The sequence below is a fragment of the Engraulis encrasicolus genome, chromosome 14 (genome assembly GCF_034702125.1).
Source record: "Engraulis encrasicolus isolate BLACKSEA-1 chromosome 14, IST_EnEncr_1.0, whole genome shotgun sequence".
NCBI classification, from domain to species: domain Eukaryota; kingdom Metazoa; phylum Chordata; class Actinopteri; order Clupeiformes; family Engraulidae; genus Engraulis; species Engraulis encrasicolus.
The window spans coordinates 43,402,888-43,430,022 of record NC_085870.1 but is presented as its reverse complement, the minus strand read 5'-3'; the positions used below and the strand labels follow the sequence as shown (position 1 = coordinate 43,430,022).

The window sequence follows — 27,135 nt, the reverse complement described above, 5'->3', positions numbered from 1 at the left end:
AATGCAGCTTTTTGTCATCTTAGAGTTTATGTTATGCTGAAATAATAATCTTCAGTGGTGAGATTTTGTCACTTGTTGTTAAAATACTAATGTTCAATGGTGACATGTGGCCACTTGTTGTTGTGCCTGTAGTCTTTCATCTTCTATAGTGGTTCCTGGTTTGTGTTTGGCAGGATGGTGACGTCTTTTGAAGGAGAACATGCACTGCAGCAAAGAGATCAGATAACTGAAGAGGCAGAGAGAGACCTCAGGGGGTCAGCTCTGATGAACACACACACACACACACACACACACACACACACACACACACACACACACAGGATTGCTGCAGAGAGGATTTACAAGAGATTGCTTTTCACTCTTGTCGTTGCCATCAATTTCATTGATGGGATAACACACACACACACACACACACACACACACACACACACACACACACACACACACACACACACTGCGCTGTGTTGCATGCATATTGTTATTTGATGCATCTGGGCTGGCTGCATGGCTTGTGGAACGAGCAGCTGCTGTTTGTTTATTATTGTCCCAGTGCCTATTTAGGCCGCTCGTAAAAGCAGACATCTCAGTCACGAGCAGCAGTGCAAACTCATGTGGCGTCGGATAATTAAGGCACTCCGTCAGGCAGCATAACTACTCCCCCCGGGCCCCCGCGGCTGCTCTTTGGCACGCGTCTCCGTCACTCACTTGACTTCCAGAGAATTATCATTAATTTAAGGCCAAAGTCTTGTAGTGCTGCTCGGAGGTATTTTAGCACGCTGTGCTAGCAAGTATGTAATCCACATATATATTTGAAATTATTTATACGTTCTGATAATAGGAGGGTGTTGTAAGCCTGGTGTTCTTGCAGAAAGGAAAATGTCGGTCTCGCAAACTGCACGGCATATAACCTCAGTAATAAATAAAAAAATAAAAACACAGCTAAACCTTGCTAAGCTCCACAGCGGTGCGTGTCTGTCTGTATGGGATTAGCACACTTTGGGGGAGAGCGGAGTTCACCACCCACCAGGCTTGTTCAGCAGCAGATGCTAGTCGTTTAGTTTGTAGCTTTGGAAGCATGACTCCCTCCTGGAAACCCTGCTGATTTTGGGCGTGCCATACTTAGTGGAATACCCAGGCAGGCTTCTCCCTTTCGGCAGCAACCCAACATCTGGATTTCTTCATCGCCACCAAAAGGCTATTACTGATAATGTAATGGTACTACCACGCTTTACATCTCAACACTTTCCTCACTTTTTTAGAGAGAGGGAGCACGTTTAGACTTGTCAAGGAATTGTGTTGAAGATCTCCTGTTTCTTATGATGAGTCTGTATAAATCTGCATGCATTGGACCTTGTTACCATCATCTAACAAACTTTCTTTGGCATCTGGGTCAAGGGTTTAAGGTTGGGGTTGCAGGTTTACCAACATTCTTAGATAATTTTATTATGACATCACGGCGGGGACTCCCATAGACATCATATAGTATTGAGGGTTAATGGCATGTACTATAATTAAGAAACCTGGGCGCATTTCCAGAATGGACACGTTGACAAAAGCAGTCATTGCTATCATGGAGGAGCATATACAGATATTTCAAATCTCCAGTTCAGGAAATAAAAGCCCAGTCACAGGTGATCTCACTGACCTCACCAATCTACTTTGTCTTGAGAGCTCATTACATTCAGCCAATGACGTATACACATCAATGCATTCAGCTGATTGAGAGTGTGGTCTAAATCGAATTTGTTGTCCTCAAGAACCTTCCTTGGCATCCTCAGTGAGCATGTGTTTCTCTCGTGTTTTGATACGTAACGTGCATTACGTGCAATTGTTAGCAGGGATGATGCCTGTGTCACTTGCAACGTTTACATGAGACTTTTAATTTGGAATTAACTGACTTTAAATTCTGAGTAAAGCTTAATTCCGCTTTGATAACGTCATGTAAACACCCCTTAATTTGGAATTAAAGAAAAGACCAAAGTAAACTCGACGGAACTATTTAATTCGGAATTATTAATCAGAATTAAAAACATGTAAACGTAGTGACTGTGTAAAACACGGTAACGTGAGTAAATGACAATCATTAATGCGTTGGTCGCATTGGTAACGACTACTATGTAAGAGCCTTTAGCCTGCATGATGCACAGGATCCAGCCACGAGAAAGAGAGGGCAGACAAGATGCTGTGCGTAGCCAAGGGTTTGTTTACACTCAGATAATTTAATGAAGCCTCACTTACACCAGGGCTGGGAATGACAGTTGCCCACCATCATCTCAGTCCTCTTTTTCTGTCACCATACACACACACACACACACACACACACACACACACACACACACACACACACACACACACACACACACACACACACACACACACACACACACACACACACACACACACACACACACACACACACACACACACACAAAGAGAAGAAAGTGTCTCTTTATTCAAAATGTGTGACCACAGCATTTTGTGCAGCATTCTTGCATGTTTGTGAGTTCGTATGTGTTTGTGTGTGGGTGTGGGTGCGCAGCGCACATTCTTTGTGTGTATGCTGCGTATCTCCAAACCAGCATCATTTCCATGAATTAAGGAGCTTCAGAAGCATTCAATTATCCCTCGGCCGGCATCCGCAGCGAGAGCGAGCGAGCGAGCGAGCCTTGACGGTAATGATTTGCAATTGAATCAACCGTGCGGAGCTCCAGCCGTAGCCCGTGCCGGTCCACACTGGCTGTGACTAAACACAGTGGCTTCTCGCTCCTGCAAAATAGCTGGAATTGAATGATTTCTGTGCAATGCGGTCCCTCTGCAATCAACACATTGACTAACAGTGTGCTTGTGTGTGTGTGTGCATGTGTGCGCGTGTGTGTGTGTGAGTGTTTTTGGCGGTGTGCCTATCTGTGTTTGTGTGTGTTTCTTTCTGGTGGGGGAAGGTGGAAAGAGAGTGTTTGTTTCTGGTGGGGGAAGGTGGAAAGAGAGTGAAATAGAGAGCATCAGACCTCAGGGATGAGGGTTTTCTTATCTTTGTGGATGCATTAGCGGCCGACGCTAATTGAGACCTGGCTCACTGAGACAGCTGTGAGAATGGGACTCGCGACTCTGCTCATCTCCCCTGGTGCAATCCCTCAGCCATCCCTCGCCTGTGGGTGCCTCCAACAGCCCAGGAGGAATCAGCATCTTGCCTCCTTTACTCACCTTTACTGTGCTTCACCTCCTAGTACTTTTGGAGGGCTCTTCTGTCCCCTCATCTTGTCTCCTTTCCTATCCTTCCTATCCTGTCCTGTCATCTCACCTCCTATCCTGTCCTGCCCTGTCCTGTCATCTCTCCTCTCCTCTCCTCTCTGCTCCGCTCCTCTCCTATCCTATCCTATCCTATCCTCTCCTCTCCTCTCCTCCGCTTCTCCTCTCCTCTCCTCTGCTTCTCCTCTCTTCTCCTCCTCTCCTCTCCTCTCTCCCCTTCTGCTCTCCTCCCCTCTCTTCTCCTCCCCTCTCCTCTCCTCTATGCCCCTCTCTTCTCCTCTCCTCTCCTCTCCTGTGTGTGTAATACTGTAATACAGATAGAGGCTGTATGGTGGAAGGTTTGCTGTGCTGTGTCCTTCCTCCACCCTGCCTGGATGGATTATTGCAGATGTCTAAAGGGCAGGATAAATGACAGCAAAGTAGTAAACAAGCCTTTTGTGCCATCGTTATACAGGAGGATTGTTATTGCCACTCATTATGGGCCTTCTCTCTCTCTCTCTCTCTCTCTCTCTCTCTCTCTCTGTCTCTCTCTCTCTCTCTCTCTCTCTGTCTCTGTCTCTCTCTCTCTCTCTCTCTCTCTCTCTCTCTCTCTCTCTCTCTCTCTCTCTCTGTGAGTGGAGGATTGCACAGTGACTATTGGGGTGCACACAGATTGACCTTCAGAGGGTAATTAAATTTCACTTGAAAATACAGATATAGCTCTGTTATTACTGCTTTGTAATGTCTTGTGTGTGTGTGTGTCTGCTTGTTTCTTTGTTTGTTTCATAGTTACCTGAATGACCTGGAGAGGATAGCCAAGTCGGACTACATTCCCACGCAGCAGGACGTGCTGCGCACCCGAGTGAAGACCACTGGCATTGTGGAGACCCATTTCACCTTCAAGGACCTGCATTTCAAGTACGCCTCGCCTTCATTGTCTTCCATCCCACCATCCCATTGTTGTTGGTCTTATCCAGGTTTCATTGGAAGAGCCTCTTTCCAAGATGAGATATCCACCATTTTTGACTTTTGCATTTTAATATTGGAATTGACTGTTAAGACATTCAATACCAGGCGTTTTTGAATTTTAGCTGTAGACTCTCAGCCAATTTCATCATTTTTGTCATTTTTTGAACAGCCACAGAATATGTTGTCTTAAACCTACAGACACATGTTACGGTTTGTTCCTAGCATATTCCATTCCGAAGTTATTCATCTCTAAGCGAGCATTGGTTTAGGTAGAAATAGCGTTCGAACGGAGAAAAAGGCTTTTTTGTCACGGGTGCGCTCTTTGACTCTCCGAGTTTAAATTGAGGGTCTAAATGCATTTTCACGTCCGAAAAACAACTCCAGTAGCTTCCTAGTAAACTATTTCGATGCAAAAATCACCTGGTCAGGCTATTGTTCAGAGCCACATCATCTGAAGTGCTAGCTAGCTAATGTCACTTGAATTGCAGTATCGTTCTGTAGATAAAGGTAGACGTGCAAAAGTACTCACCCAAAATTAGGTTACTTCCTGCTGTGTTGCATCATGCTGTTTTTCATTACAACCTTCCATTTTACACCTACAGTATATCACGAAAGTGAATACACCCCTCACAGTTTTGCAGATTTTTGAGTATATCTTTTCATAGGAAAGCATTACAGAAATGTAACTTTGACACAATGATTAGTGACCTTTTAACAACATATTTAACCGCTTAAATTTCTTGTTCACTCAGAAAAAAAACAAAATACAGCCATTAATGTTTGAACATGTACTCACAAAAGTGAGTACACCCCAGACTCACTTTTGTGAGTACATGTTCAAACATTAATGGCTGAATTTTGTTTTTTTCTGAGTGAACAAGAAATTTAAGCGGTTAAATATGTTGTTAAAAGGTCACTAATCATTGTGTCAAAGTTACATTTCTGTAATGCTTTGCTATGAAAAGATATACTCAAAAATCTGCAAAACTGTGAGGGGTGTATTCACTTTCGTGATATACTGTATCTTCTTGATGACAGCAAAACTCCTTATCCTCCCATCATATGTTTAGGAATAGGCTAGCTAGCAAGGCACTGACAGGACATGTTTTGATTCTCTAGGAAGTAACTTGAGACGTGACGTGACGTGACGTGACGTGATCAGGAAGTGGTTTGATTCGCTATAATAAAACTCAAATAGGCCTACTGTGTGTAATAAAATGCACAGATGATGAAATATCCAGATCCTGACTTTGTTGGAGTTTTGAAGTTGAAGGTGTTTTCATGATCTATGTCGGTTCTGTTTATCACATAATTACGAAAATCACACAGAATGTGCATTAGAATGTGTAGATTCAGAATCCATTGAAAAAGCGTAAAAACGTAATTTTGGGAGCCAACGCATGAGAGGCAAAAACGTATTTTTACGTGACTTGGGAGTCAATGTGTTAAGAAGTCCCATCATCTATGTGTGACTTCTTGCCATTCAAATGATTTGAGAACATACTTTTTAAACCTCTATAAAAATGCATTTTGCAATGCAATTCAATGGAATGCCCAATACAGAAATGTTCCAAAATCATTTGGGAACCATGAACCCAGCCACTCTTCCCTTTCCATCTTTCTTTACTCCATTCACAGGCCATTTTGCCCCAAAGTTCTGCTAACACTATTGTACACTCTCATTCACTGTCTCTTTCACTGTTACATTAATTAGGTGTAGCTTAACAAAGTATGTAACAACTTTTAAGCTTATCATTATGCACTTGCACTGTATCCTAGGGTTAGGGTTTGGTATGTAAAATTACATGCTGATACTTCACTAAAGAAACCACAAAATAAAGTGTTACCAACACTCCATATGTACAAGAACCCCTCCCTCCCGAAAGATATCCAATTTCCGAAACCGCATGCATCAATAATACACAACTCTTTCGTGTGTCTGTGTGTGTGTGTGTGCAGCAAGCCTATATGCTGTTTACAGTGGGTGTGATGGATCAATTCAGTGTTCCTTTTTTTCAGTCCTCATGAGTAATCTTCAACTGAAGGCTGGGGCCTCTTCTGTCTCCGACCTTGGTGTTATTTTGGTGGCCTGAATGTGCTAGCCAAGCAGTGAATTGCCTGAGGAAAAGGCTGAAGACAGGCGTATCTCAACAAACCAGGAACTGTCTCTTGCACAAAAGAGAAGAACAAGCTTTTTACTTCCCCCACTTCACTTCTCTTAAGCTCTTGAACAGAAACTTCCTTGAAGCTAATGCTCAGAAGGCTGTGCTAGTGTGTGTGGGTGGGTGTCTCTTTTCATACCTTCTCTTATTTTAGAGGGAAGATGGGAAAATCGAAGGAGGATGATTGACGGGGGTTTCAAATATGAGGATTGTTAGAAGCATGGGACAGTTCAGGCTGTGGTCATCAATATCCATCAATATGGGTGAAGCAGTGATGGCCGCGCACAATTTCTGAAGTAAAATTGATCATTTCGGGCCCTGCTGTGGCCAACTGGTAGGGCACTCGTCTACTATGCGGCTGGCCCGGGTCCTTTGCCGGCCCTTCCCCGTCTCTCTCTCCCCACTCGCTTCCTATCACCACCTTCACTGTCCCATGATAAATAAAGTTAAAAAAAACATTTCAAAATTCAAAATCTTTCAAATAATGTGCATGAAAAGGACTGCAAACTTAAAATAGAGAGCTGAGTCTCATTATTTGTTATACCACTATGTCCACAAGCAGACGGGTTCCGGTGCGTAGTGAAGTGATGATGGCTTAAGCCAGGGATGAAACTCGTCCTCTTATGGACATGGTGGTATAATAAATCATGTTACTCAGCTCGTGAGTGCTTTTTTTTCTCCATCAATGTGGGTGGACATTGCAAGGCAAAGTAAGGTCCGGAAAATGGATTCCATTACCTATGATCTAATGACTTAATGATATCATGAGTTTTTTGTTCTGTGTAAATTTAGTTTTTGTGAACCCACAAGTATAAAGATATAGCAGACGTTGATGTGAATTAAATTGCAGAGTTGATTTTTTTTAAACCTTGTTAGGTTCATTTTTGTACTCATGTTCCAGAGACATATCATCATAAATTAAAAATATTTTTTCCTGCGTCAGAGAAATTACTGCACTATCATTACTATAAAAAAACACCATTGTCCCTGGCCTGGTTTACATCAGACATTTTAATTCAGAATTAACTCAATTTAATTCTGTATAAAACTTAAGTCCGTTTTGAAAACATTGTGTAAACACTCCACAATTCAGGAATTAAATGAAAGTGCAACATTAACTTAACGGAAGTATTTATTTCGGAATTATTTCATTCGGAATTAAAAACATGTGGCGATTGTATGCACTTATTTGGGTATTTTGGTCATGGTTTACTTCTTCCTCTCTCCACACTTTGTATGCAAGAGTGTGTTCATGTAGACGTATGCGCGCCTGTGGCCTTACCTTTCCTTTCCTTTCTCTTTTTCTTTTTTAAGTCACTCTCTCTCTCCCTCCTTTCCTCTGTCTCTTCATCCCCTCTTTTCCCCATCCCTCTTTCCTTTAGTCTCTGAAGGTCTCTGATGAATCACCCAAGGAGCGTGCGCAGGCATGCACAAACACACACACACACGCACACGCACACGCACACACGCACACACACACACACACACACACACACACACACACGCACACGCACACGCACACACGCACACACACAAAGAGGCCCCAGCCCAAATCCAGACATGGCCTCCATGGTTGGCACAAACAGGGGGAGCAGTTTACAGTTAAACTTATTTTGTAATTATCAGCTACAGAGAGGGGCCGGGGCGGAAATGTCAGAGCGGAACCTTTGGAGGCACAGATCAAACACAACACAGGCTGCCAATCAGGCGAAGGCAACACTTTCATTACTTTACTTTAAAGGGACAGCTGTGAAGTTCTCTCTCTCTCTCTCTCTCTCTCTCTCTCTCTCTCTCTCTCTCTCTCTCTCTCTCTCTCTCTCTCTCTCTCTGTCTCTCTGATGGAGAGAGACAGAGAGAGAGAGAGAGAGAGAGAGAGGGAGAGAGCGCATCTGTTTATGTGTCAGAGTCTGGGAGAGTTAAGGAAGAAAGGGAGGGAGAAGAAGATGTTTGTGCACTGATGTGCCCAGTCTACCCAGCATAAATGGACCAAGATGATTGTATTTCCTGATAGAGTTCCGTTTGACGCCTGGGAAATGGTATGTCAGAGGGGGCGGGGGGCGGGGGGGGGCGAAGGCGTTTTGTTGAACAGACTATACTGTTATGTTGCTGTGACTGACAGCTAATGCTGACACCATCCTCCATCATTGGTCCATCAAGCAGCTAGATAGCATAGTCACAATACAACCACCAAACAACAACAAAATGGGCAAATGGTTTTTCGCTCACGTCCTGTTCTACAGAAGTTAGCTTTTGACCCTGGACACACATTCAAGTTTCTAATTCCCACGGTGTCTATTGACACATTGAGTTCCATGCTATTTTCAGAACTCCAGTGTTAAAAATGCAGTATCCAAAACCATTTTGATGGGAATGTTTAATGAGTTATAGATCGCCATCCCCCAATTATAATCATCCCAGAATTCCCAAAATCAGACAAAAGATGTTTGAAACTTTGTCTAGTTTCTTTTTTTCTATGCAAAATTAAATTGTAGGCTACTTTTTTGAGACTCAAATAGTATTTTCTTGGGGACTCAAAGCATAGGGACTAAAAACTAAAGCTAAGCTCTACTGCTCAAAGGGCTCAAAGTTGTGGAGACCAATGACGGTCTGCACTTGTATTATCAGAAAATATAAAGGAAGAGAACGCAGGCTACTATCTCTAGTATTACTCCTGCTTTTTATCTCCTCTGTCACTCTCAGAATGTGGTCATAACCATGGCAACCGGCAGCAGATGGAATATGCCAATAAATGCTGCACACGTGACACGGCCATCGGATGTGACAGCTGACAGGCTGCCTATCTCACACACACACACACACACACACACACACACACACACACACACACACACACACACACACACACACACACACACACACACACACACACACACACACACACACACACACACACACACACACACACACTACTGAGAGTCAGTGTGTCTCTCTGTATGAGTTCTACACACACGTCATAAAGTCTGTATCTCTGTGTGAGTGTGTCCAGCTGTGTGTTAAATGTGGCTGTGAAGGTGGCCGGCATGGCAAGGTTTATTTTTCAACCTCAATGTCCCTCCACCTCCCACCACTGTACTGACCTCTGTGTGCTTACCTTGTTTGTTTGTGTTTGGGCAGACCAGAGGGCAGACAGCCTTCAAAAAGTGATGCATTGTGCATCGTCTCTTTTCCCAAGGCTTTCGGTCCCCCCATCACCACTTAGCAAGAAGAACATAAATGCATGTTGCCCAAAAAACCCTCGCACTAACTGACATCATCACTGACTTAACTGACTGACCTACACCTCACAGTGACGAGTCTCGTGTGCCTGCTCTTAGATCTGATTTCATAGAGCTTCAAAAAACCATCAACCACCGTTCTCCAGTGTAGACACATCACTTTCTGACCTTCTACCACCTTCCATTAGATGTGAAAACAACAACTTAAGTGTCAAGTAGCAGTAGCCCCCTCCTGAGTGAGGGCAGTAAACTTTGGAGCTTCCTCCTGCTCTTCTGGGCCATCTGCCATAGTGTTGGCACTAGTTATTTTACTCTCTAGCCTGCAGCTGTACTTAAAACAACTACTGCTGTGTTTCGTGTTATCTTAGCTTCTCACTTTCACTCGCTTCTGCCGTTTGTACTCTTGTCTATCCACTTTCCTCTGTCTGTCCCTCTTCTCACTTTACTTTCTGGTTTCCTGTGATTTTTTTGTCTTCTGTCATTCTCTCCCCTGCCCACGTCTCTCCTAACAAGCTGTTTTTTTTCCCTTTTTTCTTCAATTCTTCATGCTTTTCAACAGCCAACCACAGCACTATGGTTTCCTCCCTTTATTGCTCTCCTTCTCCCCCTTCCTCCTTCCCCCCCTCTCTCTCTCCATCTCTCTCTCTCTCTCTCTCTCTCTCTCTCTCTCTCTCTCTCTCTCTCTCTCTCTCTCTCTCTCTCTCTCTCTCTCTCTCTCTCTGCCATTTCCATTCCTTTCATCCAATTACTCTTCTCATCCCCAGTCTGTAGCTGTGGCCTGTGAGCTTGTTTCGTAAATGGTTACAGACTTAAGTCCGGAAAAAAACCCATCACAGACAAAAGAAAAGAAGATAAACATCAACAAAACATGTCTGAGTAATACAACAGCACATTGGACTTGAGATCTGAACCACCTCATTTCCTCTGCCTCAGGAGAAGCAAGATGATGTGACAAATGGTAGTTGTTAGACTGAAATGGTACACAAGTGTAGGAAATAAATGGGTGGTAGTGGTGGTGGTGATTCACATTTTATTGTCTGCAGGAACGCGTAAGATATCACCGTTGAAATATATCCGAGCACATTGTTTACCAGCTTGAGTCATCTCCCCATCCAGACAGTATATCGTTTTGTTTAGTGTGTGTGTGTGTGTGTGTGCATGTGTGTTTGTGTGTGTGTGTTTTCCTCTCCTTTTTTCTTTTTCACACCTTGTAATTGTTAAGAAAGAAAAGTATAAAAAATATACCCAAGCAACAGAAATGGCCCTCATTGTCATCATGATGACAAACATGCAAACATCAATTTGTTGAATTTGTTGGAAATTGCTCATGGGTACCACTGCTTGTTTGTCTTGGCAGGATGTTTGACGTGGGTGGCCAGAGATCGGAGCGTAAGAAGTGGATCCACTGCTTCGAGGGTGTGACCGCCATCATCTTCTGCGTGGCCATGAGTGCCTATGACCTGGTGTTGGCTGAGGACGAGGAGATGGTGAGAACTCTAACCCTCTCTTTCATTCACTAAACGGAGCACTATGCAACATTTTCGAGTTGCGTCAATAAGCACCTTTACAAGTCAATTAATGCAAAATGTGTCATTAATTGGCAAATATAGACGCTGTCAACTGCTTTTTCAGTCCATGGCCAGATATAGACACTTTCCAAATATGGTTCCCTGGATCAAATATTGGGAGATTACATTACCCACAAAATCCAATTATAGTGCACAGTTTCTGCAAGAAACCAGGGAGTGACAAAGTTGTTCTTGAGTGAGAAATATTCAACTTGCTTGTTGTGCCTTTACAATGCAAAAGCACACAGATATGCATCCGTCTCTGTAAGGCTAATAGACATGCAAAATGGGTCCATAACCCCAGCTGTCCTGATGATGAGATTGTGGTTTTGCTTCGGTAAGCACTATCAAATGTCAAGGCATTAGTGCTGTGAATTATACAATGCATTTAGGGCCCTCCATCTGTCAATACGAATTATGCTACGGTAGGTCATGACAGTGGAATAAGATCAATGACTTTGTGCATGTTGTGATGTTAATTATTTTGGAAAGTCTCTTAGGCTAAGTAATACTTCTGATGATTGTAGCATTTAAAAAAAAAGGTCTTCAACGAATGTTGCCTGGCACCAACTGCCTGTTTCCTTGAATCTTGTTTTTAATGCCTTAGAACCGCATGCACGAGAGCATGAAGCTGTTTGACAGCATCTGCAACAACAAGTGGTTCACCGAGACCTCCATCATCCTCTTCCTGAACAAGAAGGACCTGTTTGAGGACAAGATCAAGAGCAGCGCCCTCTCCATCTGCTTCCCAGAGTACACTGGTAAGAACAAAACCCCAGTGAAAAAGTATAGTCTGTGTGCACATCCCAAGCCAACAATCGTCATGACTAGATACAGGAGAACTCAAGAAATTGAAAAAGATAATATCCACATACCATAAACAAACACATAAACATGCCATACACATATCCACATACCAAACAACTCCCTTGCTCTGCTTTACTTTGTGAAACTCAACTAGCAACTCTCTCTCTACTAAATAACTTAACAAACTTTAAGTGACCCACTCTTCCCTGAACTGACTGTTTACTTTGGGTGGTGCTTTCACACCAATAGCAGCAGGTGGTGCTCAGCAAATGGTCAATTTTGACCAAAAGATGGTAGTTCTGTTTGTTCTCATTGGTGTGAAATTGGGTGTGTGCACTAATTCAAGTGGACAGAAATCTCCACAAGGGGGTCCTCAAAGTCCACATGATCCCAGACAAACAAACTATTCAAAATGCTCCCTGAGATTGCCTTCACCTCTGATTCATCAGTATTGCCCAAATAGACAAGATTTTCAGAATCATTTCAGGCACTTGTGTGTTGTGTATGGTTAGTCCACGTAATCTGTATTAATATTTACATTACACTGATGACACTCCTGGTCATAGATGAGTGTTCTGGTCATTCACTGACCACATATTTCCTACTAGTAGGGAAATTGAACTTCTGATCTCCTTGTTCCTTGTTCCTGAATGGTTCCTGTTAACCATGTGGACACAGCTGTTGCCAATGGTGTCATGACGTACAGTCGCATCTGCTGTCCACAGGGATAAGTAGGCCCAGCATTAATATTCACTTCTGAAACTGGAGCCAAAGACCTAAATGTCACCAGTGTGCAACCAGCTTTTCTTAAAAGAAAGGCATCAGATAGGTGTGTGCGTGTGCGCTGATGTGCGCTACATCCGTACAGTATAATTACATTAAAATATCTCAACATTTTTCTACTGTTTTAAAGATTGTTACCCTTTGATTTGTGATTAAATGCCATTAGTGCTCTATGAAACAATATACGTTTAAACTGCCAACTGTCTCATATCACCACTTCCACCTGTGCAGGGCCCAACAAATACGACGAGGCGTCCGAGTACATCCGGACAAAGTTCGAGGACCTGAACAAGAAGAAGGACACCAAGGAGATCTACTCCCACTTCACCTGCGCCACCGACACCAAGAACGTGCAGTTTGTATTCGACGCAGTCACCGACGTCATCATCAAGAACAACCTGAAGGACTGCGGACTCTTCTAGAATTGCAGGAACACTGCTGGGGGGGGAAGAGCCGAGGTGAGTCTGGTGTTGGGAAGTGGAATGTCATGGGTATGAATACTAGATGTCGTGTTGATCACGCCTTTGGATTGGAAAGATTTGCTTACGTCAGATCACCACCATGTTTAGCTGGTATTACCAAAGAATCGTCTAGTGGAGAGAGATAAGTCAAACTCCGCCCATCCACAGCAAAGGAGTCTGCTCAAGTTTGGTCTACTAAGGGGGCGTTGTCCCCTCCTTCTTCTCTTTTTGTGATGTTTGATCAAACATCTTCTGTTAGAGTACGATACTTCAGGCCCTTGCATTTCCTGCATCCATGTAATGTCAGGTGAACGCCCCTTTAGGAGACCTTCGGTGAGGAGACCTTTGGAGTCTTATTGTTGAGAATGAATGGAGTTCCCTTGGCACTGTAGATGGTAGCGCACATTTCATGTCAGCTGTCACCAAATGCCACAGAGAGACAAGAAGAAGGATGGGACAATGCCCCCTTAGGAGACCAAAGTTGAGCACACTCCTTTGCATTGGGTGGGCAGAGTTTGGGTTATCTTACTCTAATACAAGTAGAAGATGGTTGGTTTGGTGGTGGCTTGCACAAGATGTGTGCTACCGACATCTGCAGTGCTAATTCATTCTTCACCATACGACTCCAAAGGTCTCCTAAAGGGGCATTCACCTGACATCACATGGATCCCCGAAAAGTCTGTGCCCGAAGTATTTCAGTCTATTAGACCAGCGTTTCCCAACCTTTTCTGTCTCGTGTACCCCCTATGCCTCTTAGTTGTGCCATGAGTACCCCCTAATACATGTTCTATATCGCTTTCTCTGTCCGGATGTGACTGCTCCATACATTAGTTATAATAATAACATTTATCCAAGTACCCCCTGCAGTGTGTTCGCGTACCCCTAGTGGTACACGTACCCCTGGTTGGGAAACACTGTATTAGACTATTCTTTTGGTATTACATTGCCATCAATTGGTTACAAGGTGATATGCACATTGTCCTGTAGGTGGCGGTAAGAGCACATTTATGAAAAACACAAGATACCAGCCCAAGATGGCGGCGTTCAGGGTTGGGCCACACCAAAAAACTTAACACAGCATCTAGTGTTCATATCTGTGTTGGATTGTAGGCCTTAATACTGTGTATCTGTGGTTATGAAATGTTGGTAGTTGTGTTTAAACAGTTCGGCTAAGTTGTTTTGTCTCGTCTTGGCAGATTACTTGAACAGCTCCGATGACCCGACAGGATAAGGAGGGAGGGGACCTGTTTTGACCAACTGCTCTGGCCATCCCCATACAGTACCTGCTTTGATTCTGCTTTTTGTAAAGACAACATGAAAGACTGTGCCATGGTGGTGGGGTGGGGTGGGGCTTCAGGGGTAAGGTATATGGCTACCTGTTCTGTACCCCCCACCCCCATGCTCCACCACTTCTCCTCTCCTCTCCTCTCCTCTCCTCTTATCTCCTCTCGCTCCAGACCTGCCCCAGCCCAGCTCACTGTTGATATTTCCATTTCAAAGCAGAGTCGGTTCCATATTTTCTCGTATTAACTTCTTGGGCTTTGACCACAAATCAACAATTCTGTTTTTTTGTTTCGTTTGGTTTCGTTTCATTTCGTTTTGTTTGTGGTTTTCTGTTGTTGATTATTAGAGATGCAACATAAAACCCCATTTTATATATATAAATATATAAATACATTCATTTTACTTTAGAGAATCTGATGTGCAAAATTTTATTAAACTTTTAATTGCATAAAGCTTATTTTTTAAGAAAAGATGCATCAGCATGGATAGGGAGAATGGTCAAAAAAGGAAAGAGCTTTTTTTTATAATGTTTACATGAAGTCCGCATTCGTAGTCCAGCTGCATATGTGTCCTGCATGACTGATAGCCAGTGTACTAGCTGAATAACCTGCACACCATAGCATAACATTCCTTTGTCAAAAACATACATAAAAAGCAAAAAAAAGGTCTGAAAAATACAAAAAAATAAAGAAAACATTTTAAAATGCTTATAAAAAAAAAGCTTCACTCGAGAGGAAAAATGTGCTAACATTTTTAATGGACATTTAAAGTATGACCAGGAAGTATCTAACAATTTGTTTTTTATTATTATTATTATGATGATGATGATGATGATGCTGATTTTATTGTTGTCCCATTCCTCAACCTTTGCATTATGTTTGTGCCTTGAGTTTACAATGGACTCGTGGAGGTGATCTCTTCGGTAACGCTATACTTGACGCCGGTGTCATAAGCATGTCATTACAGTGTCATAATAGTGTCATGGCACAGTTATGCATGTGTCATAAATATTATGTCCATGTCATAAACATTTTAAGAGTTGTCTTTGCCATAACCGAAGGTCACTTAAGACCAACAGTCATAAAATGCTTATGACATGTACATAATGATACTATTATGACACTGTAATGACATGCTTATGACACCGACGTCAAGTAAAGTGTTACCATCTCTTCTTAGTGCTGTTTGAACCTGCTGTTCCGTACTTTTTGCTCTTCTTGTTCTGCACATGTCTAAGGATAAATAGTGATTAACAAGACACATTCTAATTGAGGAAAAAAAAGGTAGGGTTTTTTTTTTTTTTTTGGTTAAAAAAAAAAACATTTCAAAATGCGTTGAAAGTCCTATATAATGATTTAATTTAAATAAAAGTCCTTCCACCAGATTTTGATGTGCTTGCTTGTCTTTTTTTAAACAATTGTGTTACACTATGTAAAAAAACCCAGAGAGAAGTTTCCATTTTCCATCTGTAATACTGTATAATCATAAAATCTAACACAAATCATTATCTATGGTTATGCTGGACTCAACAACTGCTGCAATGATTTTCATAGACGTGGCTGAAGTGGCATGAACAGTGATTGTATTTTGTACAAATGTAATTTTTTCCCGAGTCTGTCTGGCTCCATCATCTCTCTTCTCCATGTGTCTTAGTCCAGCCAACGCCTCTCTCCAGTCGCAGAGTTGAACAAGTAGCTTCGCCCTGAAACTGAATACATTCACAACTGGTTGGCTCTGCAGTACATATCTATATACACATGAAATATCCTTCAAATCAGACTGAAAATCTAATTGAGTCAATGTACGTATATTACACTTTTTTCACACAATGGCTCTGACATGATGATCTTTGAACCCTTAACAATGTGTTGAGGCCCTTCATGACTGCACTGAACTCACCTGGATCTTGGGCCTTTCCATCAAACCTCTGAAAAGTAAGCCAACATAACATTATATTACGGTATAACATTATACCACATTTTCTTTGATGTTTTCAGCACGAGCCATGACTTTTTGAGATGTCATTTTGAGCTTACTCACCAGAAGCTCATCTTGAAGGCTGACTTTGGACAGACTTAGTGTGCCATCAAGGGAAGCCTGATGACAAACAATGAAATGGTGAAGAAGTAAAGGGGTGCACTAACACACTTCTGTTATAACAACCATAACACAATATTCAGGCAAAAGTAAACATTTGAGGAGGTTAGCAGCAGTTGTTTGCGTGAATTTGTAATGTCTGTTGATTGATGATGGAGATGCCGTTTGCCGTCTACCATTATGCGGTCTACCATTATCTGGTTTCAATGGCACCTCTTACAAAATGTGTTTATAGGCCAATGGGAAAAAGAGCCAGCCAGTGTTGTGCTATGTCTGTCGAGTTGAGCACGCACGTCGGGCATCCAGAACTGAAAGGAATGTATGTGATATGTGATGAGATTGCAAATATTTAATCTAATATCGGTGACTTCGCTCCCCCAGCCTCTCGAAGATACATGATCTATCGTCTCCGTGCTGCACTCGGAGCATACATAGATTTCAGCACCACACACCACGTGGACAGTACAGGACACACCAATGAAGGTGTACGCTCACGCCTGGACAGCTCCCCGTAAGAGTAACTTTGTGTCAGAATGGCGGTATGAAAAAGTGTGGAGGTGTGTCGGAATATCGGTATGAAAAAGTGTGGAGGTGTGTCGGAATATCGGTATGAAAAAGTGTGGAGGAGTGTTGGAATGCCGGTTGCCCCCCGTTTGCATCATGACCTCACCTGGCTAGAAGGCGGGCGAGAGTCCTGGTTGTTTGAATCATTTGGCTTATCCATGTCATCACTGTCAGGGAGGAGATGAGTGTAGAAAAGAAGAGGGGAGATGGTAAGTCAGTTGTAAATGAGGATCAAAAGCAAGCAATATCTAAGTGTTGTTCTATCTAAATAATATGCATGTGATGTATCTGCATATTTGTGTATGTCACACACTGAGAAGTGACTGACTCACATCTGATGATGCTGGCCTTTGGCAAATGGATTGCTGTGTAAAAAAAATATTATCCTTTTACTAGCCTAAGCCTTCTGCGAAAAAAATGCCTGCTGAATGCCTGAGCCCTTTTTGGGAAAAGCTGCCCTCAGCTTATAAAACCCTAAATATTTCAGCCTCCAAACCACATAAAACATGCTTTTAAAAGCTAGGAATCTCATCTTGCATTAGATTGTCTTCATTTAGCTCTAGCACACCCACATTTTTCATAAAAAACTCAAATCTCAAGAGCCTGAATGCAGCGTCTATGTCGCTCCAGGCGCCTAGGTCAATGCAGCGTAAGCATTTTCAAGCTTAAATGGGTTAAATGACAGACTATCTAACCTATTTTTAGTATGCTATTTAAATTCATTAAGAGCAATACTTGTGGTAGTTGACAATTCCCCCCTTCGGGGGAAAACATGTTGCCATGGCAACAACTAACCCTAATAATGCATCTCATCTCTGATGAGACAGCAGAATATCTTGCATTGAATTTGTCAGTTCATTAAGCCCATACATTGCACAGTGGTCAATGTTCCAATGGTTGTTAATATGGTTCTATTATCGGTGCACATTCTCCCACTCTGAACGTTCCAGTGCTGCACTAAGTGACACAAGTCAGCAATAGCATGATGTGCTGTGTGGATATGTGTGTTACCCAGTCAACCATCAACATCCGGCGGTGTGCAGATCGTTTCAGAACTCTTATTAGTGGCCACTATGATGTGTTTCAAGACAGTCCAATATGGCTGCTGCTGCTGTTTTTTCATACATCAATTTCACCACTATTAAAGCCGAGCACTAGAACTACTGTTGCACTGTATGGGCAATGGCAATCAAAACATGCTGTATGAAGGGAAAGTAGATGTCAGAAAACTTGTAGTTTGTTATGACACTCCAGCATTAGAAACCTACCCTTCTTTTACAAGTGGCTCAGTCTGTTCTCCTGTGCGACATACTGTGCCACTGGGAATGACAACAAACACAATGGTCATGTGAAAACATTGAAGACAAACTAGAATGTATTATATAACCTTAAAGGGAAACTGTGAGATTTTTAGTTGTTTATTTCCACAATTCATGCTGCCCATTCAATAATGTTAACTTTTTCATGAATACTTACCACCACAATCAAATTCTAAGTATTCATTATGACTGGAAAAAATGCATTTTTCATACATGAAAAGGGGGATCTTCTCCATGGTCCGCCATTTTGAATTTCCAGAAATAGCCATTTTTAGCTGCAAAAATGACTGTACTTGGGCCATACTAGAAAATATTAGTTTATTACTTAATAAACTTTCATGAAAAGATCAAATTTGGCAATTGGCATCACAGTTTCAATGAGCAGCATAGTTGCAGTACCTTTTTTGACCATTTCCTGCACAGTGTCCCTTTAACATTATACACATAATATATACATTATATACATGTCTGCTTTTGTTTTCCTATGTTATCTGATGGTTCCATCCATGCAACTTAAATATTTTCACCAATGAAAAAGCATGATTGGTTTTTTCTATCCTGTTTTACCAATCTGCCTTTTCTCCCAACTCGAGGCAAGACCTTTATTAGGCCTAATGCACCCGTGCAACATTTCCAACTTCTGACAGGATATCCGTGTAGACTAAAAGCACGATTCTTTCAGTGCAGGTTAACCCCACTGTCCTTTACAGTGGCCTGTTATGTCACTATGTTATGTCATACTGCTGCTCCAGAGACTTCAGAAGCACTCTGCCTTCTGCCATCATGCAAAGTTAATGACAACATTTCATGCATGTGTGTGTTTTAATAGTTTCATCCATCCACAGAGCCATAGTGTGTGTGTGTGTGTGCGTGCGTCAGCGTCAGCGTCAGTGTCAGTGTCAGTGTCAGGGATGTCAAAAGTAAAAGTTAATAAAGAAACACCAGTAACTTATCTGAATACAAAGACCTGTGTACTTATGATCAGCTGACTGCGCTGGTTGCATCAAGTCTGTGGTGGGTTCTCATTAGGTTTTTAGTGTTTTTCAGTAAGAAATGGTTTCAATGAATGGTGTAACAGCTATACAATATTATGTGCTAGTGTTGAAATTACACCATGAATTTACTGAAACCTCTGGTGTGTGCGTGCGTGTGCATGTGTGTAGCTGACTCAGAACTGCTCCTTCATTCGCTGCATGGTGAAAAATTCTCTTTGTAAGGAACAAAACAATACCGACATCTTGAACATGCCCTAGGCATTCCCTTTTGAAAAACGGGAAAGCTGCATTTTTTTCTGCAGGACTGCAGTGGGGTTTTCCCCCCAAAACATATTTTTTTAGGACTGGTATGCAGATTATACAGATTTGGAGATTTTTCATCTCCAAAATGCTTCATTTACTGCACTTATACTGTAGTACTCTATTTATGTAATATACTGCAGTAATACTGCAGTGTTGATCCTGCAATACCACATGTGATTTTTCCCCCCTAACCTAAGGGATGTCAGTGTTGGTGTACCGGAAGAGTTTAATCCACAGAGGAAGGCTCAGCAGTAGGAGCAGCAGTGCTCCCGTGATCGTCAGAGCTGCCACAAACCACGGATCCGGGTCCCAGAAGTCATTTATCACTGTCACCACCTCGGGCCTCCTCGTCTAGAGAAGACAAGATGCACTCTGGCTGAGTATAACACTACACACTGAGGGACTGACTTGAGCTTTACTTGAAAGTGTCTGTGTGTGTCCACAGGACATCTCAGTGGGTTGGCTCCTGTGGTGCATTCTGGACTGTTTTGACTACTAAGTGTGTGTATTTAACAGGTGTTGGGTGTGGAGAAAGTCAAGACTGTATAAGGTGTTTAAGTAAATCCATTTAGATTTCAAAGAATGGCTTACGGAGTATGAGTTTATCGATACAAATTTGAGGAAAAACTGCTAGAAGGCTAACATATTTGACTAAATGTGTGGATTCAATTTGATCCATTCATTATTATTGAGGGAATCATTTCATAATGAAATCACATCATAGAGGTACATATTTATCAACCCAATATGTGCAAACAATGTTTTTGTTTTCCACAATCCATAATTCCAAAATGTACAGGAGTTGTATCGTCATATTGCATATCACACTGTGTGTTCTTGATTACTGTGGTAGTGGTGGTGGTTGTAGGTTTTGTGGTGGTCCACGGAACAACGTGTATGTAGGCCACGGTAGTGGTGCTGTGTTTGCCGTCAGACACGGAGATGGTGATCTCATAATACGTGTCGTCGTACACTCCATCTGGGACAAACGAAAAGATGTTCCTGGAGAAGAGCACCAAGCCTCTCATCTCAAATCGATCCACGGCAGAACCTTTTTTGCACAATAAAAAAACACACACACACACACACACACACACACACACACACACACACACACACACACACACACACACACCCCTAATTATTCTGCTGGGAATTATATCCATACCATAATCACTCACATTCCAATGTACCAACCAGAATCACGTTCATCAATAACTTAGGGGTGCCTGCCCTGTTCTCTACATCACTATTGTGGACTATTATGTTGTTTGCACAGTGTTTTGGAACCACGCTCATGTTTGTGATACTGACAAAAACCTTGCTGGTCGAAACGTTTTTTTAAATTAAATCACGACAAGGGACCTTTTTGCGGTGTGCGAATATTTCTTCTCTTTTTTCCATTTGCGTTACTTGATATTCTGCACCCGCAGCAATTTGTTTTTTTGGGATGTGCGCGCACCTTTACACTGATGTTTGTGATACTACTCTGTCATAAACTGGAATTGAATTGAATCCATGAACTATCAAGAAAAACAATATTCTGGAGCTTACCACTGGTGATGGTGGCAGTGAGGAGATCTCTGTCCAGATCAGTGCAGGTGAGGCTGAGGATGGCAGTGTTGGTGGCCAGTGTGGAGAATATGGTGGACTCGTAGGACACAGGGTCACACACTGGGGCATTATCATTCACATTCTAATGGGAAACAGGAGAAGGGTGTAAAGAAATAAACAAGATTAGCAGACCAAGGTCACAAGAAAACCCACCAAAAAGTAACCTGATTTCTAATTGACTGACCAACAGTGTCATACAGAGTGAATGTGAGTAAAATATGTCTGTATTGACAGTTAAAGTGCATTGAATGTAAATGAATGACACCTTTTGAATTTCACCTATTCCTTTTGATTTTATGGCCTTGTATACAGGCTTCTAAATACCCAATGTTGTTTATCCCATCACAGAAAATAATCACAATCGTGTGTCCATGTGTGTTCGTACCACCACCATAACGGTGATCTGTGCTATGCCTGTCCGCAGTTTGGTTTTGTCCACATCCTGATCAAAGTCCACAGCCTTCACCGTCAGCTCGTGCTGCATCTGGACCTCAAAGTCCAGGTCCCGGTCCAGGTATAGCTGCCCTGCACAGGAAACCTCACATTGGCTTATACACACTTGAGATATACTGTACTTCACATGTTTGAACTGAGGTAGGTTTGTGTCAAGTGAGGGCAGGTGTCCTTATGCCTCTTTTCCACTGCCGATTTTCTGGTAGGCCTACAGCTCGACACAGCGTGACTCGGCCGCCACTTTTTTGCTTTACTGTAATTGAGCTGTGTTGTGCCTATTCGAAAAGCAAAAAGTGGCGGCCGAGTCGCACTGTGTCGAGCTGTAGGCCTACCAAAAAACAGCAGTGGAAAAGAGGCATTAGTGAGTTTATAAATCTGTGAGAGCATCTTGGTTCACTCTCAATACTGTAAAACTGTGAGATTGTAACCTTGTAGGTTCAGGATGACAAAAGGACAAACAGTACTAAAATTACAAGTACCAGTATGGACATGCAGGCCTACATTACCATAAGAGGGGATAGAGAGATAGAAAAGAAAGCTAGACACCATGCAGGGCCTAACCATGAGTTAGGGTCCAGTGGGGGACAGGGGGCCCAGAATTGGGTCCTCATTACACTGTGGGTATGGGATGGGGGGCCCTTTTGTCATGGGCCCAGCCTAAGCAGTCATTGGCCCTGCACATGACATGCACGTACAGTACACTATATACCTCCTATTGGGTCAAGAGAGAACTGTCCTTCCCCCTCCAGGATGGAGTAACGGATGTTATCATGGGGCCAATCCTGGTCTGTGGCCCTTAGGGTGCCTATTGCTGACCCCCTCCTGGTGTCTTCTCGCACATCGATCACCAAGGGCCCCTGGAAGACCGGGTCGTGCTCATTCACAGGAGTCACTGTGATCAGAACGCGGACCTCAGCTGAAACATAAACAAACATGCGAGATTTAATGATGGCCTGTAAGACCTGTCGGCTATTGTAGAGTACACAGTTCCATGTTTTCCTGAAAGGAAGTTATCCTTGTCAGCCCGCCGAGATCAGATGTACAGAATATTGCACTAATATAGGCCTAAGTGAAACATTTTTTCATCGATACATTTTGCCACAGACAGGTTGTTCACAAAAAAATGACATACCAACCAGCATTACTCTCATCGTCAATAACATCAATGTCAATGGTTTTGTACGACATGACTGCCACTATAGGGGACCCACTAGTTTCACGCCCTTTCGGTACTTACGTGGTACGATTTAGGGTTAGGGTCTCTAAGCGATTTAGGGTTAGGGTTAAGGTTAGGTTTAGGGTTAGGTACGTATGAAATTACAACGAACCGCCCTCCCGAAAAGCGAAACAGCTTTCACAGGAGTTAAGGCAGAACGAGGGAAGATGTATTGCCACTAATTTGTAATCCTTAAGCTTCGGGATAGATTCTTAAAGGGTTTAGACTTAAACAGAGACCTCTTATGTTCAGGACTGTGATACGAGTTGGTGTGGAGAGGAGAATGTGGAGGGTTGTTGGTTATTAACCAGTGTGGAGGGATCAACCCAATAGGAAAAATTAGTGTGTTGTTATGGGAAAATGTAAAAATTGTAAGTCAACTGAAATAACCTATTCACGGTAGTTTTTTTTTAAAAAAACATGCAATATTGGGACATCTATCATCAGCAGTGCGTCTACTGCGTCATCGAGACCGTTTCGACCACTTAAGCACTGTACAGTCCTCGGCAGTAGAGGTCCGACCAGGGGTGATCACTCCCAGGTCGATGTCCCCCGTCCAATTACTAAAATGTCTAGAATTGCTGAGTCCGTCAGGATCTGCAATCTGAAGCAAGTGTAAAATGACTCTAATAATAAACCAATGTATTGATTAAAAGTAGGAAACCACCAGGAGGAAGGATTGTGAAAGGATGGATTGGTATTGGTAAACAGAGATATTGGTGTTATATGAACTTAGTAGATTCTTTTGAAAAGGATTTGGATGCGAGTTGGCTAATTCGAAAGGATTGGTTCAGCTGAACACTATCCAAGTAGAAAAAGCTTAAAAATGGAGAAAAGGAAATATCCTTTAAAAATTCTAAAAAGTTGAAAAAGTTATAAAAGACTTATCTAGTAGTGGTGTGGATCGGCACTGCCCTCATGATCCGATTCGATCACGATTCGGGAGGTTTCGATTCGATTCGATTCTATGCGATCCGATCCGATCCAATTCAATTCTACAATGTATTGCAATGCATTACGTTTCTACTGAAAGCAAAGCTAATGTTTAATCAGTCATGATGAGGCAATACAAGTAGTCAGATATTGAGCAAGAATTTATTGGCTGTTTTCTGTATCAGTCTGGGGTCCGTATCTTGAAAGTGTCTTTGCTAACGACGGTAGCAACGTCCTTCGTAAGAGCGACTCAACACTCTCTCGACAGCGACGCTTACCACTGAATCCAAGGGAATGGTAAGACGGTCTTAAGACGGTCTTATGACGGTTAGCAACGACAAGAATCGAGAAACGGACCCCTGTATCAGTCTTGCAATGTTTTGAAGTGCTTTTATTTAATTTAACATTCATTTGCTCCCGAAATATCCATGGAAGTAATTGAAACTTAAAAAAATTGCCGGATCGATTCTGGAACTTGCCGGATCGATTCTGGATCGTCCATTCCCCGCATTGGATTGGATCACCAGATCGATCATTGTTGACACCACTATTATCTAGTGTTACCGTAGGATTACATAATTAAAACATTAGTTGGTGTCTGGAAGACAGGAGAATGAAGAGTACTTTGAATGGTGCCTTCGGCGACAATTAGCATGCCATCCAAAAGGTTTAAGTAAAAATTAGAAACTGTTTTATCAAAAAATATTTTGCATAAAAAAGTAGAAGTTGTTGGTAAATGTTTTGAAAACAGGCTATGAAAGGTATCTGTGGAAGGGATATGGAGTAGGGTAGTAGTTTGTTATTATAGCACAAAGTGAAATACCCAAGTAAGATGCTAGTGGCGTCACTTGGCGACTTTTCAGTCGAGTTGGATTTGAAAAGGCACTTTGTGTTGAAAGATTTATAAAGGCAGATGATATTATTATGAATATTATTGTTAATACCCACTTCTAAAGAAAAGTTTTTAAGTTGTTTAATTTGGAACTAATGGAGGGTATTCCTCCCTAGTTTGTCAAAGGTTTATTTGTTTAAGATGGCAGTTTTAGGCCCGTGGTGTGCCTAGTTGAGCACTAGCAGATATGCAGTGCTAGATATGAGGCACGTTTTGGAGCTTAAAAATGTTTATTAAACTGTTTCTGTAGAGCAATACTTCCTTTTGTGGATTAAGTAATTATATAAACAAATAAAAAACAGATTGAAATGGAGGCAGGGGGTTAGGGTTAGGGTTGTATGACGTTAGACGTAAGTACCGAAAGGGCGTTGAATTAGTGAATCCCATCACTATAGAGGGGAATGTGTAAAACAGTAAGGGTGTCTAACTTGTCAGAGGAGGAGTGCCGGCATCTGTGGCCAGTACGGTAGCCTCGTACTGGAAGTTGGTACCAGCTGCAACATCGTAGTCCAGAGTGTTATTCACCTGTAGACAAACAAGTACCAACACGAGCAGAAGATAGCAGACTCTACAGACACTAGATTACATGGTGTGTGAGAACAGGGCCGCCGACAGCTTTTGCTGGGCCCAGGACAAAGTTATCTGAAAGGGCCCTCCCCCCCAATCCAATACACACAATGTCATGAGGACCCAATTTTGGGGCCCCTCTCTCACCCTGGGCCCGGGACAACAGACCCCTTTGTCTCCCCCTGTCGGCTTCCCTGTGTGAGAGCAGTGGGGGGATATATGAGGTGTGTGTCTGTGTGTCTGTGTGTGTCAGTGTGTCTGTGAGTGTGCACGAGTGTGCACGTGTGTGTGTGTGTGTGTAATGATAACCTGTAGCTGTCCGTCTTTCAGGCGGAACTTGAAGAGCGAGAGGCTGTTCTGGATCAGTGTGAGAGTCACGTTGTGGTTGCTGACGTCCACGTCAAAGCAGCGAATACGGCCCAGGCTTCCTCCAACTTCAGTAGTCTCAGGAACGGTTAAACTTTAAGATATTGTTACACACAACATTGTTACAGTACCAATAAAAAGACTCCATAGCCATTCTTTTTTTCTACACCATACAACAGATCCTCCTGTGGTATTAATTATATTTGATGGGATTAACTGGTGCATCCATTTAATTAAGCTTAACTAATTGTGACAAGCTGAAATAATAAACAATGACAGTTGTGATTAAGCTTAATCAATCATTACATTTTGAATCAAAATAAATTTCATAGATTAACAATTAAATTAAGATTAATCAATCTTTCATGAAACACCCAAAACATTCAATTACAGTAGATAAAAGTAATACCATTTCAAAGTACTTAACATGAGCAAAAGCTTGACTGCACACAGGCCATGGGAAAATGTCATTTCTTTAAATGGCTCTTGGTGTTAATTTGGTTCAGCTAACAAACTTGCTGGTACAAGTATGTGGATGAGTGGACCAAAGTGGGTATGAAGTTCATCTTAGTCAATTACCAAATTAGGTATTGTAATGTAATTTAACAGAACTGTGGCATGCTGAAATAAAAGAGAGGTATGATAAAGCACCTTGTCCTCTCAAAAAGTGGGCAGGAGATCGTATCATTTGATGGTGGCACTTGGGAGAGACAGATGTGAGTTAAGTGAGGTGTGAGATGAAACCTTGATTGAATAATAACTCAGACACATTACCACGCTCTGGGCCTTCAACTGCTTTACGGGGGAGCTAAGAAATCAACAAAGAACATCACGTGTGTGTCTGAGTCTGTGTCTGTCTGAGCTTCAGCAAATAGCTCATGGCTCACCGAGGGTGCCGAGGACCTGTCGTGATCAAGCTTAAATGCAATACTGCCTCCTAGAGGCCTTAGGCAACAGCTGCTACTGGTCCACGATAAAAGTCTTTGCGGCAGATGTAGGTACCAGTCTGTTACTGTAACAACAACCAGTCTTTCTCATGTTAACAAAATAATCGTTTACAAACAAGGATTCTCAGAGGCACTTCTTGACGTTCTGAATTATGATCTCATGACATGTAAACACCAAGTCAACATGCCATGAGTCAATATACTGTCAACATATCCACTTACATAGTCATTTCTTTGACTGCCTGTATGAATTTCAGTGACATGAATGATTGCATTCAGAGACTATGGCTATATGTGGCAGAATATTGTCTCTGGTAAAGAAGGTACACAGATTTTGCTAGTGACGACAAAGTGTTATATATAATAAACCGTAT

General features: G+C 42.3%; 2 protein-coding genes across 3 annotated transcripts in view; one reads left to right on the top strand and one right to left on the bottom strand.

Annotated features, from left to right (window-relative positions):
• Positions 1-15,879, top strand: part of LOC134462679 (guanine nucleotide-binding protein G(i) subunit alpha-2-like) — a 127,493-nt gene extending 111,614 nt beyond the window's left edge. For both annotated transcript variants that reach the window (XM_063215821.1, XM_063215822.1), the window contains 5 exons: positions 4,015-4,143; positions 10,950-11,079; positions 11,768-11,921; positions 12,982-13,208; positions 14,408-15,879. In XM_063215821.1, the coding sequence (XP_063071891.1) occupies positions 4,015-4,143; positions 10,950-11,079; positions 11,768-11,921; positions 12,982-13,172 (604 nt within the window). In that variant the 3' untranslated portion in view covers positions 13,173-13,208; positions 14,408-15,879. The remainder of the gene's footprint in view (positions 1-4,014; positions 4,144-10,949; positions 11,080-11,767; positions 11,922-12,981; positions 13,209-14,407) is intronic.
• A 176-nt stretch (positions 15,880-16,055) lies between these two features.
• On the bottom strand, positions 16,056-25,404 carry LOC134462680 (cadherin-related family member 4-like). Its single transcript, XM_063215823.1, has 11 exons — positions 25,310-25,404; positions 22,550-22,756; positions 21,773-21,912; positions 21,328-21,469; positions 20,619-20,824; positions 19,991-20,124; positions 18,425-18,475; positions 17,263-17,323; positions 16,536-16,592; positions 16,395-16,422; positions 16,056-16,203 (listed from the first exon to the last, which is right to left on the bottom strand). The coding sequence occupies exons 3-11, from the start codon at positions 21,869-21,871 to the stop codon at positions 16,145-16,147; spliced, it is 837 nt and encodes a 278-aa protein (XP_063071893.1). The 5' UTR covers positions 21,872-21,912; positions 22,550-22,756; positions 25,310-25,404; the 3' UTR covers positions 16,056-16,144.
• Between the last annotated feature and the right edge of the window lie 1,731 nt (positions 25,405-27,135).